General features: G+C 40.5%; 1 protein-coding gene across 1 annotated transcript in view; it reads right to left on the bottom strand.

Moving 5' to 3' along the window:
* The window catches only part of LOC139943829 (neuronal-specific septin-3-like), a 57826-nt gene that overhangs the window by 13995 nt on the left and 30154 nt on the right, over positions 1 to 13677 (bottom strand). The window contains exon 3 of the mRNA XM_071940660.1: positions 11634 to 11777. Within this exon, the coding sequence (XP_071796761.1) occupies positions 11634 to 11777 (144 nt within the window). The remainder of the gene's footprint in view (positions 1 to 11633; positions 11778 to 13677) is intronic.

The raw sequence follows: 13677 nt of genomic DNA, 5'->3' as shown, positions 1-13677 counted from the left end.
CCTGTTCTTATAAGACAGTTTCTTCATTCCTATTGTAAAGAGCAACGGCTGGGACAGTTGTGCCACATCACGCGACACGCGTGACGCGCACAGCATTCCCTCATAAGGAGTTGTTTACCCAAGGGCGGCAGAGGTCTTTACCATTTCATAGCTGGAGGGGTGTTGTGTTGAAAGAAAGCAATGAACAATTATAATTTTTGCATTTATTTTACTTTTTGACCAAAAAGTGTTGATGTTTTTGACCGAAAATGTATTTATGAATGGGAATTGGTTTTCAACTAGTGGTTTAAGCCCGCCGAGGCCTGGTTCTTGATAATTTACCTCGACTTCACATTGATTCCCTTATTAATATTCTTTATCACCAATGCAAATTTAACATCTCTTATTGTAGACTATCCATAATTGGGTATATTGTGATGATTACACAGAAATGAATGGTCCCTTCAGAGTTAATATAAATAATCACAATAAAACTGCACTGCAATGAACTTGTTTTATAAACAAGAAACAAGTTTCAGCTTTTAAATCACATTCTAAACAGTGAGGGAAAACTTTCTATTTTAAGAAGCAAACATGGGATGAGAGCAAAATCAATTAATGTTCCTTTTTTTATGCAAGTCTCCAGACACACAAGGCCTGAAGGCCACTTCAAGGTGTGGGCTACATTTATTTTATTCAAGAGGCGGTTGCCACCTACTCCTAGGGCTGAAACAGGGTTACCCCTGTTTACAGTCTATACGGATGTAGGCTTGGGTATCATCAGAAGCCTGGCCGGTAGAGCAGAAAGCACTACCTCCCCAATTTTACGTAGCAAGTGTCACGACTGGGATTCGAACCCACAATCTGGTGCCCTTCACCAATCGGCCATGACACGCCAATGGGGTTTGAACCCAAGACCCCTGTCACTCTGGGCAGATGCTCTACCAACTGAGGCACAGCCGTCCCCCCCCCCAGGTTTTTTTTGCCAATAAACCACACTTCCCTAAGAACCTTATTTTAAGAACTAATAAAGCGGTGCTTCCACAACCCTTTCCCTGATTGTTCCATTACAATGCAAAGTAAAGATCAGTTGACGCCATTGTTTTTCAACAGCTCGGCCAGCAAAGACGATAATTTACAGTTGATATCAGCAGAATAAGAGTGATTCCATCAAAACTGAGACGGACAATGCTTGAGTCCACATCTCAAACAATGTCAGTGTATGACCAGTCTCAATGAATAGCGAACCCAAAGAGACTGTGCAACACGTCTCGGCAATGCCCCCACAGCTCTCACCCTAAGCCCTCTTAAAGTGATGGTCACCGCATGCCACCAGAAGATTAGCTACAATAAACGGACTCAACAATAGGCATCGTGCTGTGTTAGGGGTACATCCCTCTCATAAGCCTGGCTTAACGGCCACTGAACTCCCTTTGAGCACCCCCTTTTTAAAAAAAAAACACCAAGAAAAAAAAGAAGAAAGATCACCTTAATGAAAACAAACAACCTTAACGACAACTTCGTGAGCATTTCTCCTGTGATAGGTCGACATCGGTTGAGAAAACTTCTGGTCAATTTGATTCGTTTAATCACGCCTCGTACACACATCCATCCTTTGCAATGAACCAGTTCCAGCCACATTCCCAAAATCCACAAGGAGAACCTTTAAAGAAAGCAAAGCGCCGATGGCTACTCTCGCTGGGTAAATAACTGCAAATTTAGCGCGAAGGACAATGCATCTCGCCAGGACGGCTGGCTTAAAGAGTTTTGAAAACTTTAATTGTTACAAGAGGAGAGGGAGAAAGAAAAGGGCAACTCACTATTGCACCAGGGTAGGCCTTTAACCTTGCTGGCTGCATGGACCTTTCCCTTCATGAATGGCCATAGTGCCTGGTAGATCCTATCCCTACCATTTTGAAGGGGAGGGGAGAGGGATTGAACTGAGGGGGGGCTCCACATATAACAGGGCCTCCACGATGGTTTGAACCTCCTTGAGTTTGATTTCGCATAAGTAAGAAGAATCTTAAAATCTTAGAAAAGAGCGCGGACTGCATGTAGTTTCTTACAAAAAGAGGTGCTAAGATAATTGACTCGAGCTGTGATTAATGAAAACAAACCTACAGACGTTTTTTTCTTCTTCTTATAATGTGGTCTTTGATTCACTGTGTCCAAAACCTTCAGACTTCACCAGGCAGCTAATAACCCTCTAACCCAATCACATAATGACAATGTTTTATTGTGGGATCAGCTTAATTGGTCGCAAATCATCTTGATTGACAGACATCAATTTTCAAAATGAGGAGATATAGTGACAATTTTGTATTGTGGGCTCAGCTTAATTGGTCGAAGAAACATCTTGATTGGCAGGTTCCAACCTTTAAACTGAGGAGATATAACGACAATGTTTCATCCCTCTGCTAAGTCAGTTGAAAAAATCACCTTGATTGGCAGATGCTGTTTTTTTTTTAAATGAGGAGATTTGAATATCAATACAGATAAGCCTTTAATGTAAAAGCCTTACTGTAGGGTGTCTTGGCTGAGCGGTCTAGTTCATCGTACCAAAGCTCTGCGCCCAATTTCATAGCGCTGCTTAACGGTAAGCAAATTTGGGTGCTTACTGTAGTAGAAAAATTTGCTTAAGACTTAAGCGTATTTCACAGGTTAGCAGAAAAATTGGGTAGCCATATTGCGTGTTTACTATGGATTTGCATTGTGACGTCAATTATTTTCATGCGGTAAGCACCGGAAGGTTAGCATGCCTTTTCGTGTGCTTAAGGTTAGCAGTGCTATGAAATAGAAATTGCACAGCAAGCACAAAATCAGCCGCTAAGCAGCGCTATTAAATTGGGCCCTGGTGTAGTCAACAGCATAGTGAGGGTTTGAATCCCAGTCATGACACTTGAGCCCACTTTAAACCATAATTGCTTTGTAAAAACTTGGGAAAGAAGTGCTTTCTACAAGCCAGGCTCATTAAAGTCTTGTGAAGGGAGTAACCCTGTTTCAGCCCAAAGAGTAGGTTTGATGCCAGGGCCTGATTTCATAAAGCTGTTTATCAGGAAATGCTGCTTAGAACATTGATTTGCTAAGCAAAAGAATGAGTGCAGCACTGGTGGCAACAGTATGAACTTTATGGAATATTGGCTGGTAACCTGTTTCAACACTACCACCCCCTTAAAGACAACCGTCAGTTCCGAGCTGAACCGGGTAACAGATTTCAAATACTTGGGCTCGTGGGTTAAGGTTAATGACACCGAGAAAGATGTGAAATGTCGTATCGCTCTTGCCTGGAAGGCACTCAACTCCATGAAGAACATATGGTCAAGTCAGATGTCCCAGTCCCTGATGGTGAAGTTCTTTACTGCCACTGTGGAATCAGTACTGCTGTATGGTTGTGAGTCCTGGACACTAGCCAGTCATCTAGAGAAGAGACTGGACGGCTGCTATATGAAAATGCTTCGCTCTGTTAAACAGATTCATTGGGAGAGGCATGTCACAAACCTGGGACTCTACGGTGGATTAGGGCAAGAAGGCTCAGACTAGCAGGTCACTGTCTCAGACATGCTGAGCTGGCAGTAAGCAAGCTTGTGCTTTTGGCCCCTACTCAAGGTCACTGTTCCCGAGGCAGACCACAAACCACCTATGTGGACACCTTGTGCCGGGACTCTGGACTGCGTCGGGAAGAGCTGCGTACAGCAATGGAGGACCAACGCGTTTGGAGGGCCATCATCCGATGCTCCGCATCGACTGAATGAATGAATGAACCTGTTTCGGCTAAGCAGGATTGTTTCGTGCCTAGCAATAGGCCTAGGTTAAAGTCCTCCCATGCCCTTCAAAGCATCAACTCTCCTTCTCAAACGCTACCGCTATTGACATAAACCAACATCCCCTAGCATATGTACAATCATTATTAGGACCTCAGACATTCCAGCCTCTATCATTTATCAACATTCAAGTGCTTCCTCTGGACAGGGAAAATGGGCTCTAACAAAAGTTTCTCATTCCAGAATAAATGGGAAACTTTACTCTCGAAGCCTTTGGAAAATTTGTTTGTTTTCATTGGTTTTAGTTTAAGAGGGAGACAAACGTAGCGACTTTATTTTTTTAAAACTTGACAGTTTTCTCCTTGAGTTTTCTCCCCTGGCCAAATGTTTGTGAAAATAATACGTTAGGACCCTGCAGTCAAAATTCACTCCAACAGGTCCAACTGTCTAACTCAGTGTTGAAAGGCTTGCTTTTCATCTTATATCCCTCCAGACCACTGCAGGAGGAAAGCCTCTTTACCAATTCTCAATTTCAGCTTGAGCCGGCTAAAGAAACATCCCTCCATCTTCTGTTTTGTCTTCATCTGTTTCTGGTTTGTATTGGTTTCTGGGTCCAAGTTGGTTGTTTCACATGCCCACCTGGGCTGTTGTCATACCTACTTGCTAGGAAATAAACTTTATAATAGACGTTAAATTTGCATCGGGGATAAAGAATATTAATTTTGGTTTTTACCCATACACCGATGTGTGTTAGCACTGTATACTCAGTACTTTCCCGAGTCCTGTGAAAAAATATCACAGGCATGTTACTCGGGTGGGATTCGAACCCACGACCCTTGCAATTCTAGAGCAGTGTCTTACCAACTAGACTACCGAGGTTGCCCGGCAGCTAGAGGCAGTTCGAATCCTATGTTTTGGCAGCGGGTACCGCAACGATATAATAGATGTTAAATTTGCATCGGGGATAAATAAACTGCCTATCTGAGATAATCTCCACTTCTTTGATTTAATATTCTTAATCAAATCAAGCTCTCTTGATTTTCATCAATTGAGAAGCTCAAAAAACGTCATATACATGATGTGAACTTATTTTAGAAACAATGAAAAATAGAATAGAGCAGGACTTGAACATGCGACCTCCTGATTAACAGCTGACTGAGGTCAGAGGTTCAGGTCCCGCTGACGTAACTTTTTTATATTTTTTATTCAACCCAATTTTTTTAATACATTTACCTAGTCTGTTTCCCTTGTGGTTTGTTTCTCAAAATAAACATTATTTTAACAGATGGATCACATTTCATGGCTCTGCTTACCGCCGAATTCTGCACTTACGAGCACCATACGCCGCTTACTGCGCAAGCACCGAGTTTATGGGCAAGCTGTGTAGGCGAAGAATGCCTTGATCATGGAGTGCGCACCATACAAGCAAAAATTCCCTGCTTACATACGCTTGCCTGCGAAATACGCTTGATGTAAATGCGGAATTCCCTGCTTCCGTAAGCGCGGATTCTTTGCTTACGGTAGGCAGAGCCATGAAAGATTGGTGCATTTTCAGGAAACTTTTTGCAGAATCAGGGAGAGTCTGCACCTCTGTTATTAAACAAACGTTGGAGCAGTTCTGCCAAAGCTAGATTATTCTTGTCCACAAGTAAGAAAAATCAAAGCATGCAGAGTCATCCAGGGGCTTAACAACATGAATGCCACAGCATCAAAAGGCTTCAAAGGTGGTAAAGGGTCTATTATTGTCCATCTTTTGTCCGACCAGACAAGATAATCCCCGGAAGAGAAGGGCCATTGTCCGAAGGGGCCCATGGATGAGAAGAAGCCCCATCAAAGGGAAAGTTTCTTCGGATGCAAAAGAGGGAAGACTGTAGTGTTCATTTACACTATCCTTACACCCGGATTAAATATTGTTGTTGCAAGTAATTCCTCTTTTCTTTGTACTAAGGGGGTATCATCGACTACCTCGGGAGAGTAAATCTCCCCACTGTCTCCCCTGACATCGACACGGGTGCCGACTTTTTGTGTTTTTGGCAACATAGCACACAAGAAAACATGTCCTTCCAAGTCTCCCGTCTTCAATTTTCAGAAAGAAAACCGCCACAAAACAAAAAAATGCGCGGATCCCTTTGTGTGAGGAACAGATCTGGTGTGTGTTTCACAACACTGCAGGAGTATGATAGGTCAATTTGTCCTGCCTAGCCAATTTGTTCTCCAAGGTGAACCTGATGACACAGATGTAAAGGGGAGTTAACGAACTTTAGGAGCGCTCTAAACAACCACTGCACCATTCGGCTTGTCGCTGTTGTCGAAACATCACCAGACATGCTACCCATGCTCTGCAACCATTACAGTGTCCCAAAAGTTCACCTCTAGTTCTTCTAAGTCTGTGCTTAAGGAGATGACAGCTGAAGAGGAGGAGGCATCCAAATTAAAAAGAAAAGTCTCAAGTATCTAGAAAAGACACCCAGACACCCCCCTCTGGCTACCTAGAGATAGACACATCAACCAAGGACCCCTTTGTGGTGTGACAAGCAGTGATTAGGAAAGTTTGTTACCTTGGCTTTTTACTGATCTGCTTAATCTCTTTATTGGGGGATCACTGGTTATACTGCTACAGTTAATTGTAAATATTTAAGGTCTAGTCTGGTGGGGATAAGATAAGAGCAAACAGTTATATTTACCAGATCCTTGTCATGTGATTTTCTAATTTATGTTATAAATGTAACAGGGGGCCTCTACTTAACAAGCTTTCTAGAGACCCCCCTTCCACATCCATGATGGTTTAAGTATATACACTGCTATGGTTAAACCAGCTCTTCTGTTATTTCATATGTATTGTCATGATAATGTGGAAAATAAAGTAAACGTGAAGTAAAGTAAATTAGTGGGACACTCCTCACATGTATATGTACATGTGCATTCATTATTTTGCCATGTACTGTGATGCTCTAAAATTTAATATTGGAGTCCAATATGGATAATTCACAAATTAAATTATTTTCCTTCATAATTTCACAAGATTGTAATACTGACAAATTATGCACGATTGTGCCTGGCATTCTCTGACCCAGTTTGTAAAGTAAACTTTGGATGAGTCACTATTTGAAGAGCGTTCTATGATTCAGACATGATATTCGATCTTGGAGAGAAAAAAAAGGTAGAAATATTTCATCGAGTACAAGGGCTGACCTACATGTACCTATAGTGTTGGCTTTAAGGGACATTTCAGGCTATTAAATCACAATTGTTCAGCTTTTTCCAAATGCAAAAAACATTGGAAATTTGACCTGAGTCATCTGTCTGATGATGAAATCGAATGAGTTCTCTAGAGTTCACATGCAATACCTTCTGTCAGACCATCCTGTGGATGGGATGTGGTTTAGATTGTGATCTGACCATGCACTGACCACTGTTGGTGTTGTATTCTTGATAAAAAGCTCTTTAAAAGGCACTTTGGATGCCTTTGGTAATTGTCTAAGACCAGGGCCCAATTTCATAGAGCTGCTAAGCACAAAAATTTGCTTAGCATGAAATTTCTTCCCTGTTCAAAACAGGATTACCAACCAAATTTCCATGTGATTTTCAGAATAATCAAACAACAGCTGAATACCAGTACCAAGCAATATGCAACAAACGAAAATTTGGTTGGTAATCCTGTTTTTATCAAGGAAGAAATCTCATGCTAAGCATATTTTTGTGCTTAGTTAGCTCTATGAAATTGGGCCCTAGATTCTCACTTGGTGTATCCCAACATAGGCATAAAATAACAAACCTGTGAAAGTTTGGACTCAATTGGTCATCGAAGTTGCAAGAGAATAATGAATGGACACTGTGTGAATTGGGTTTTCACTCCCTAACCGACTGCGTTGGTTTTCCCTGGAATAATTCTCTGGGGTGTTCCTCCCACATCTAAAAACTGAAATCCACATTGTCTTCTTACCTTGTCCAGATGCTGAAAAGGCTTTAACTAGAATGATCATGTATAGATAGAAGTCTCTGCATAGCAACACAACTGATCCGACTGAATTTCAACTCTGAGAAACACTGCTGGAAACCAACTAATCGGACGACACGTACAGAAACAAAAACCTCTCATTGTGTGCTCTCTCAACATACAGACCCCTCATTGAATTTGTCCGGTCCATTACTCTATTTATTCATGATATGATACTATGATAATGTTGACAGTTTATGATTGTGTTTTTTTACTTTCTAAATCTATCCAAAAAGAAACTTCTGTGCTCTCTCAACAAATCCATTAAACTCGTCCTGTCATTAATCCATTTGGGGTGACAATACTCAGTTAATAAAAATACAAAAAAATTGAACTTTCTAAATCTATCGAAAAAGAAACTTCACCCTGTAAAAATTAAGACACACTATACTATGAACTAGGCTTAAATCAGTTCTGTTTTGTCTTTTGCTGTCTGTTGTTAATGTTCATCTGATTCATGGTGATTGCTTGATTCTATCACTCGTACATAACCTTTACCCATAGAGCTTTCTCACTGGTGACATAATTGAACTAGGCTTAAATCAGTTCTGTTTTGTCTTTTGCTGTCTGTTCTTAATGTTTATCTGATACAAGGTGATTGCTTGATTCTATCACTCGTACATAACCTTTACCCATAGAGCTTTCTCACTGGTGACATATTTGTACAGCAATGGTAGGATTACCATACAATTTTTTACATTTTTTTGCTGTCAGCCTTTATTCAATTGCCAAACACTGTCCTTTAAACTACATTCCGATTTCTTAAAAAGAAAAGAACTCCACTTGAAATTCTCAAGCCTGGCGAGTAGACAGCTGTCCCTGCCAGCAGTCCCACCCCTGACCCTCCCCCTGCTGTTGGAGTCGCAAAATACTGGGGAAGTGCGCAAAACTCTCACTCTCACATGAAACAACGATAGGAAAACATATTCCTGCCTTAAAGGCAGTGGACACTATTGGTAATTACTCAAAATAATTATCATCATAAAACCTTACTTTGTAACGAGTAATGGGGATAGGTTGATAGTATAAAACATTGTGAGAAACAGCTCCCTCTGAAGTGACGTAGTTTTCGAGAGAGAAGTAATTTTCCACGAATTTTGTTTCGAGACCTCAAGTTTAGAATTTGAGGTCTCAAAATCAAGCATAAGAAAGCACACAACTTCGTGTGACAAGGGTGTTTTTTCTTTCATTATTATCTCGCAATTTCGACGACCGATTGAGCTCAAATTTTCACAGGTTTGTTATTTTATGCATATGTTGAGATTCACCAACTGTGAAGACTAGTCTTTGACGACTACCAATAGTGTCCACTGACTTTGAAAATGACTGAATTCAATTTCATAAACAGCTAAGATTCATCTTAAGATCAGTTGTCAATATCACCATAGTGATTTGTATTGTAATATCACACGTTGCTAATTATTATTTAGATTTGTGAAATCGAACCCTGGTTTTCAGAACAGTTTAAAAACAGGATCTGTTTACATTTTAATTGGAATTTGAACTTTGGTGGAGATACAATCTAATGATGGCAAATTATATCTATAAACACACTCTGCACTAAACACTTCAACAAATTAAAGGCAGTGGACACTATTGGTAATTACTCAAAATAATTATTAGCATCAAACCTTTCTTGGTGACGAGTAATCGGGAGAGGTTGATAGTATAAAACATTGTGAGAAACGGCTCCCTCCGAAGTGCCATACTTTTCGAGAAAGAAGTAATTTTCCACGAATTTGATTTCGAGACCTCAGATTTAGAACTTGAGGTCACGAAATCAAGCATCTGAATGCACACAACTTCGTGTGACAAGGGTGTTTTCTTCTTTCATTATTATCTTGCAACTTTGATGACCGATTGATCTCAAATTTTCACACCAACTGTGAAGGCTAGTCTTTGACAATTACCAATAGTGTCCAGTGCCTTTAAGCCATCCCATCCACACATTGTGATGTGGTGTGATGTGTCTTCAAATTATCTTTGTTTTGTTGGCTCAGATACAGATATAATATTTTCTACATAAACCAAATGATTGTTATTATAACAATTATCACTCTTGAAATCAGCGAGGCAGAACTAAAACTACTTTTGCATTCGGTCATGAAAGTGTAAGTAACTTTATTTTAGTGAGAAATTACCTTTCTCAAAAACTACGTTACTTCAGAGGGAGTCGTTTCCCAAAATATGTTATACTATCGGCAGCTCTCCATTTAGTCGTTACCAAGTCAGTTTTTAAGTTAATATTTGTTTTGAGTAACTACCAAACATGTACCTTCCCTTTAAATCTGAAAGATTCACACATAAAATGATGAGCTGTTTTCATTAGTCAGGCTGCAGCTGCAGTGCTTCTTACCAAGTGAGATTTTACATTTGTTATTTTTTTTTAGTATTTACCAATCTTTGACCCTACCTTTAAGCATCAATCATCATGCTCTGATGTTAAGCTAAGGTACACGATTGGTAATTACTCAAAACAACTTAAAAACTTACTTTGTAGCGAGCATTGGAGAGCTGTTGATAATATGAATCATTGTGAGAAACGGCTCCCTCTGAAGTAGCATAGATTTTGAGGAAGAGGTAATTTCTCACTAAACTAATAAAAGACTTCTAGCCAGAATTTTTTTTTTATTATCTGAAAACACACAAATTCGTCAACAAGGGTGTTTTGTTCTCTCATCATTTTCTCGCAACTTCAATGACCAATTTAGCTCAAATTTTCACAGGCTTGCTATTTTATGCTTATGTTGGGATACACCAAGGGAGAAGACTGGTCTTTGACAATTACCTAACCTGTACCTCCCCTTTAAGTTGCACATTGTCAACACTAGGGGATATTCATCAAAAAATAAACAACTATGGGAGACACTTCAGATTGCCAATGTCATGTTTGTAAATATTATGAAATGTGACTTGACAAGTTTCAGTCTCTCCTGTCGCATACATGTACATATGTAAAATGCATAGTAAATGTGCACAGCTACAACCATGGATGCACATTTTTCATGCCCATTTTATGAACAATGGTTTGAAAACCCCTGATGTAGCAGTTAACTCAATGTTATTTATATATTAATTAACAATCGCTGCGCCAGACTCAATGATGAATAAAACAAGCTTGAGTTTTTCGAACACAAGATCTGAAAAGAGTAACTCAATATTTATTGGTTGTTCATTTGGTCTTTGTAACAAAAAGTGTACCCATTATTGTGAAATATTATTCAAACCCATGAATATTGCCATTCTAGATGGTTTAATTACCATTATAACACGCCTCTTGCTTTTTCTGTATTCTGGTTGGCTAAAACACGGTCAGTGATCACGCCCGCGTGTTTTGCAGGAACTAGTTCCCGAGCGGGCACTAGTCTTTAAAAATAGTGCGCGGTTACAGTGCCCTCTCTTGACTTGAACCGTGAACAGCAACTACAAAACTTCCTTTCTTTTCCAGATTTCTGTTCTTATTTCACATTTAAGACCGAGCTATGTTATAAAACACATACTGACTGGCATAATTCGGTAACAAGTGTACGTCTATTTCCCATCGGGCCTGTGAGTGACCAGAAGAGGTGCCTCTCCTGGTCACTCAAAGTCCCTCGGAGCAGTAGAAGTACACTAGTTACCTCATTGCCAGTCAATATAAGTGAACTAGACCAGTAAGACTGCCTGGTAGCTATAGTGACAGTTCGAGTCAGCTGCTGGTACAGCAACCATTTAATGACAGGGTTCTTACACAAGCTAGCCTAAAAATCGTAGGCAAATTACTCAAGTGGGATTTGAACCCATGACTAGTTGGTAAGACGATGCTCTAGAATTGCAAAGGATGGGTTCGAATCCCAACCGATTAGTATGCCTCTTTATGGGTAAAACCAAAATTAATATGCTCATTTGCTCCTTACCGTTCTTGGTGATGTTGTGTGGTAAGACGTTGTTGTTTTTGGTAGCTTGCTTGCCAAGGAGTTTGTTGACTAGCAACGGAACCAGGGTTGAGTCGATCGCCTCTTGGTCCTCCTCGTCCACCTCATGAAATGCTGCCCTCAACGCTGAAAATAAGCAAAGCCGAACAAAAAACATTCACTAATTTGTATCAATATATGCTAGGTATTGCTTTTCAAAAGTTAATAATCTGGAATGATCACTTGCTCAAGTCTAGGCAAGAAGTTTCATCTTTGAGAGGGCAAGACAAGTTTTAATTTGCAAAGGGCAAAAGACTTTCACTGGAAGTCTATGGCAAACGTTCGAAGTGGCAACAAGGCAAAGACTGGGGTAACAGAGACCATGGACTCCATCCGGGATGGTGTGACATTCAAGCCCTGTTGAAGGTTCAGGGCACAAGTAATATCCAAACTGCCTCATTGGATACCATAAACCTTCATCATGCTGCCACCATCTTTGTCATGTTCCCTGGTGAGCAATAGCAATAATTAATACTGGTCCTCATCATACCAAGAAGGGACCAGACTATTTTATCCCTCCACCCTCAGTTTGGTTTGAATGGAAGGAAAAACAATGGGTTCCACAAAGCAATGTTCTTAACTAGTACAAAATATAATCCTGTTTAGTAGAATAAAATGACAACACTGCTTTGAATTTGCAGGGAACAGGAAACGTGCCTATCTAAAAACATTGATCTAAAATCCAGGCCATATCTCGTTTTGCCCTCGGCCCCTGTTCAATGTTGGCTCTCAATGCACGATCTGCGCTTTAGCTGGGGTTAACAATATTGAGCGGGGAAACTGGGGGGGGGGGGGTATGTTAACCATCCCGTAGCTCAAGCATTTTGTCCCGGATTGTAGTTGGCACAATAAAACAAGTACCATAAGGACTAGACAAGTCTAATGATGACCTCAGAGGCTGAAGTTATTCATAGTTGAATCAGGATGTAAAGTAAATCAGAGGGATATGAACCCTGTCTCGTCAAAGGTCAACAGAGTCTACACTGAAATATAATAGAATCCAACGAGGAAATCATGGATGGATGTAGAATGTCAACATTCATGTAACCCAATTATTTGGAACGTCGTTAGCGAAAAACTCAGCGAAGGGGGAGTTGGGGTGTGGCTGGTTCAACAATAATACTTCATTTACTACAATAATAAGACAGAAGGGGCTACTCAAGCCTTGATGAGCAAACGCTCCTGTCAACCTTGGCATTATATGGAAACTCCAGCATGGCGTCCATCATGGAAGCTTGAAATATATTTTTAACTGTACCTGATTTTCTGAAAATGCATTGCCCTAAATTTTCGAAAATAATACTTCATACAATAAGACAACAGAGGCTGCCCGAGCCTCGAGTCTGAGTCTGAGCCTTTTGTCATCAAGACTCAAGTCAAGTCCAACTCTCCGAAATTGAGACTAAGCTCGAGTCGGAGTCCCGGACTTGAGTCCTCCAGCTCTGGTCTATCCTGACACCACAGTCACATAAATTCAAATTTCCCACAAACTATAAACAATTGGATTGAGTAATGACCTTCCTTTAAACCACATTGATCATTAAAACTATCCTTGCAACCACCACCTCAAATAAACCCTCCCAGAACAACCAAACAATGAGCCACATCTCACCACATCTCCATCATGGCCTATTTGAGGAGAGCCAATCCAGATTAACAGACCAACAATCCCCTAGAGTTTACGCAACCTGCACCATGGGCTACCAGGCCTGATACTTCACAGAGGCAACAAAGGCAATAACCTCCGTCACCCCTAATCATTGCCTTGGTGCCCTTGAAATGCTCCAGTAGAAATTTACAATTTCCTCATAGAGTGCACTTTACCAAGGAGAAAATGCAGTGCCCTTGCCCTTTCAAAAACGAAGCACACAGGCCTGGGCTTCCTCCAGTCAAACAGAAAACACATCATTGTTTTTGGAAAAGTAAACTCATTCCCACATGCTCCATCAACAGACAGTTCCAACTTGATGTCACACAGTTAAAAGTC

This window comes from Asterias amurensis, chromosome 11 (genome assembly GCF_032118995.1).
Source record: "Asterias amurensis chromosome 11, ASM3211899v1".
In the NCBI taxonomy this organism is placed as follows: domain Eukaryota; kingdom Metazoa; phylum Echinodermata; class Asteroidea; order Forcipulatida; family Asteriidae; genus Asterias; species Asterias amurensis.
Note: the sequence above shows the minus strand (reverse complement) of the source record. Positions and strands in the feature narration are given on the sequence as shown.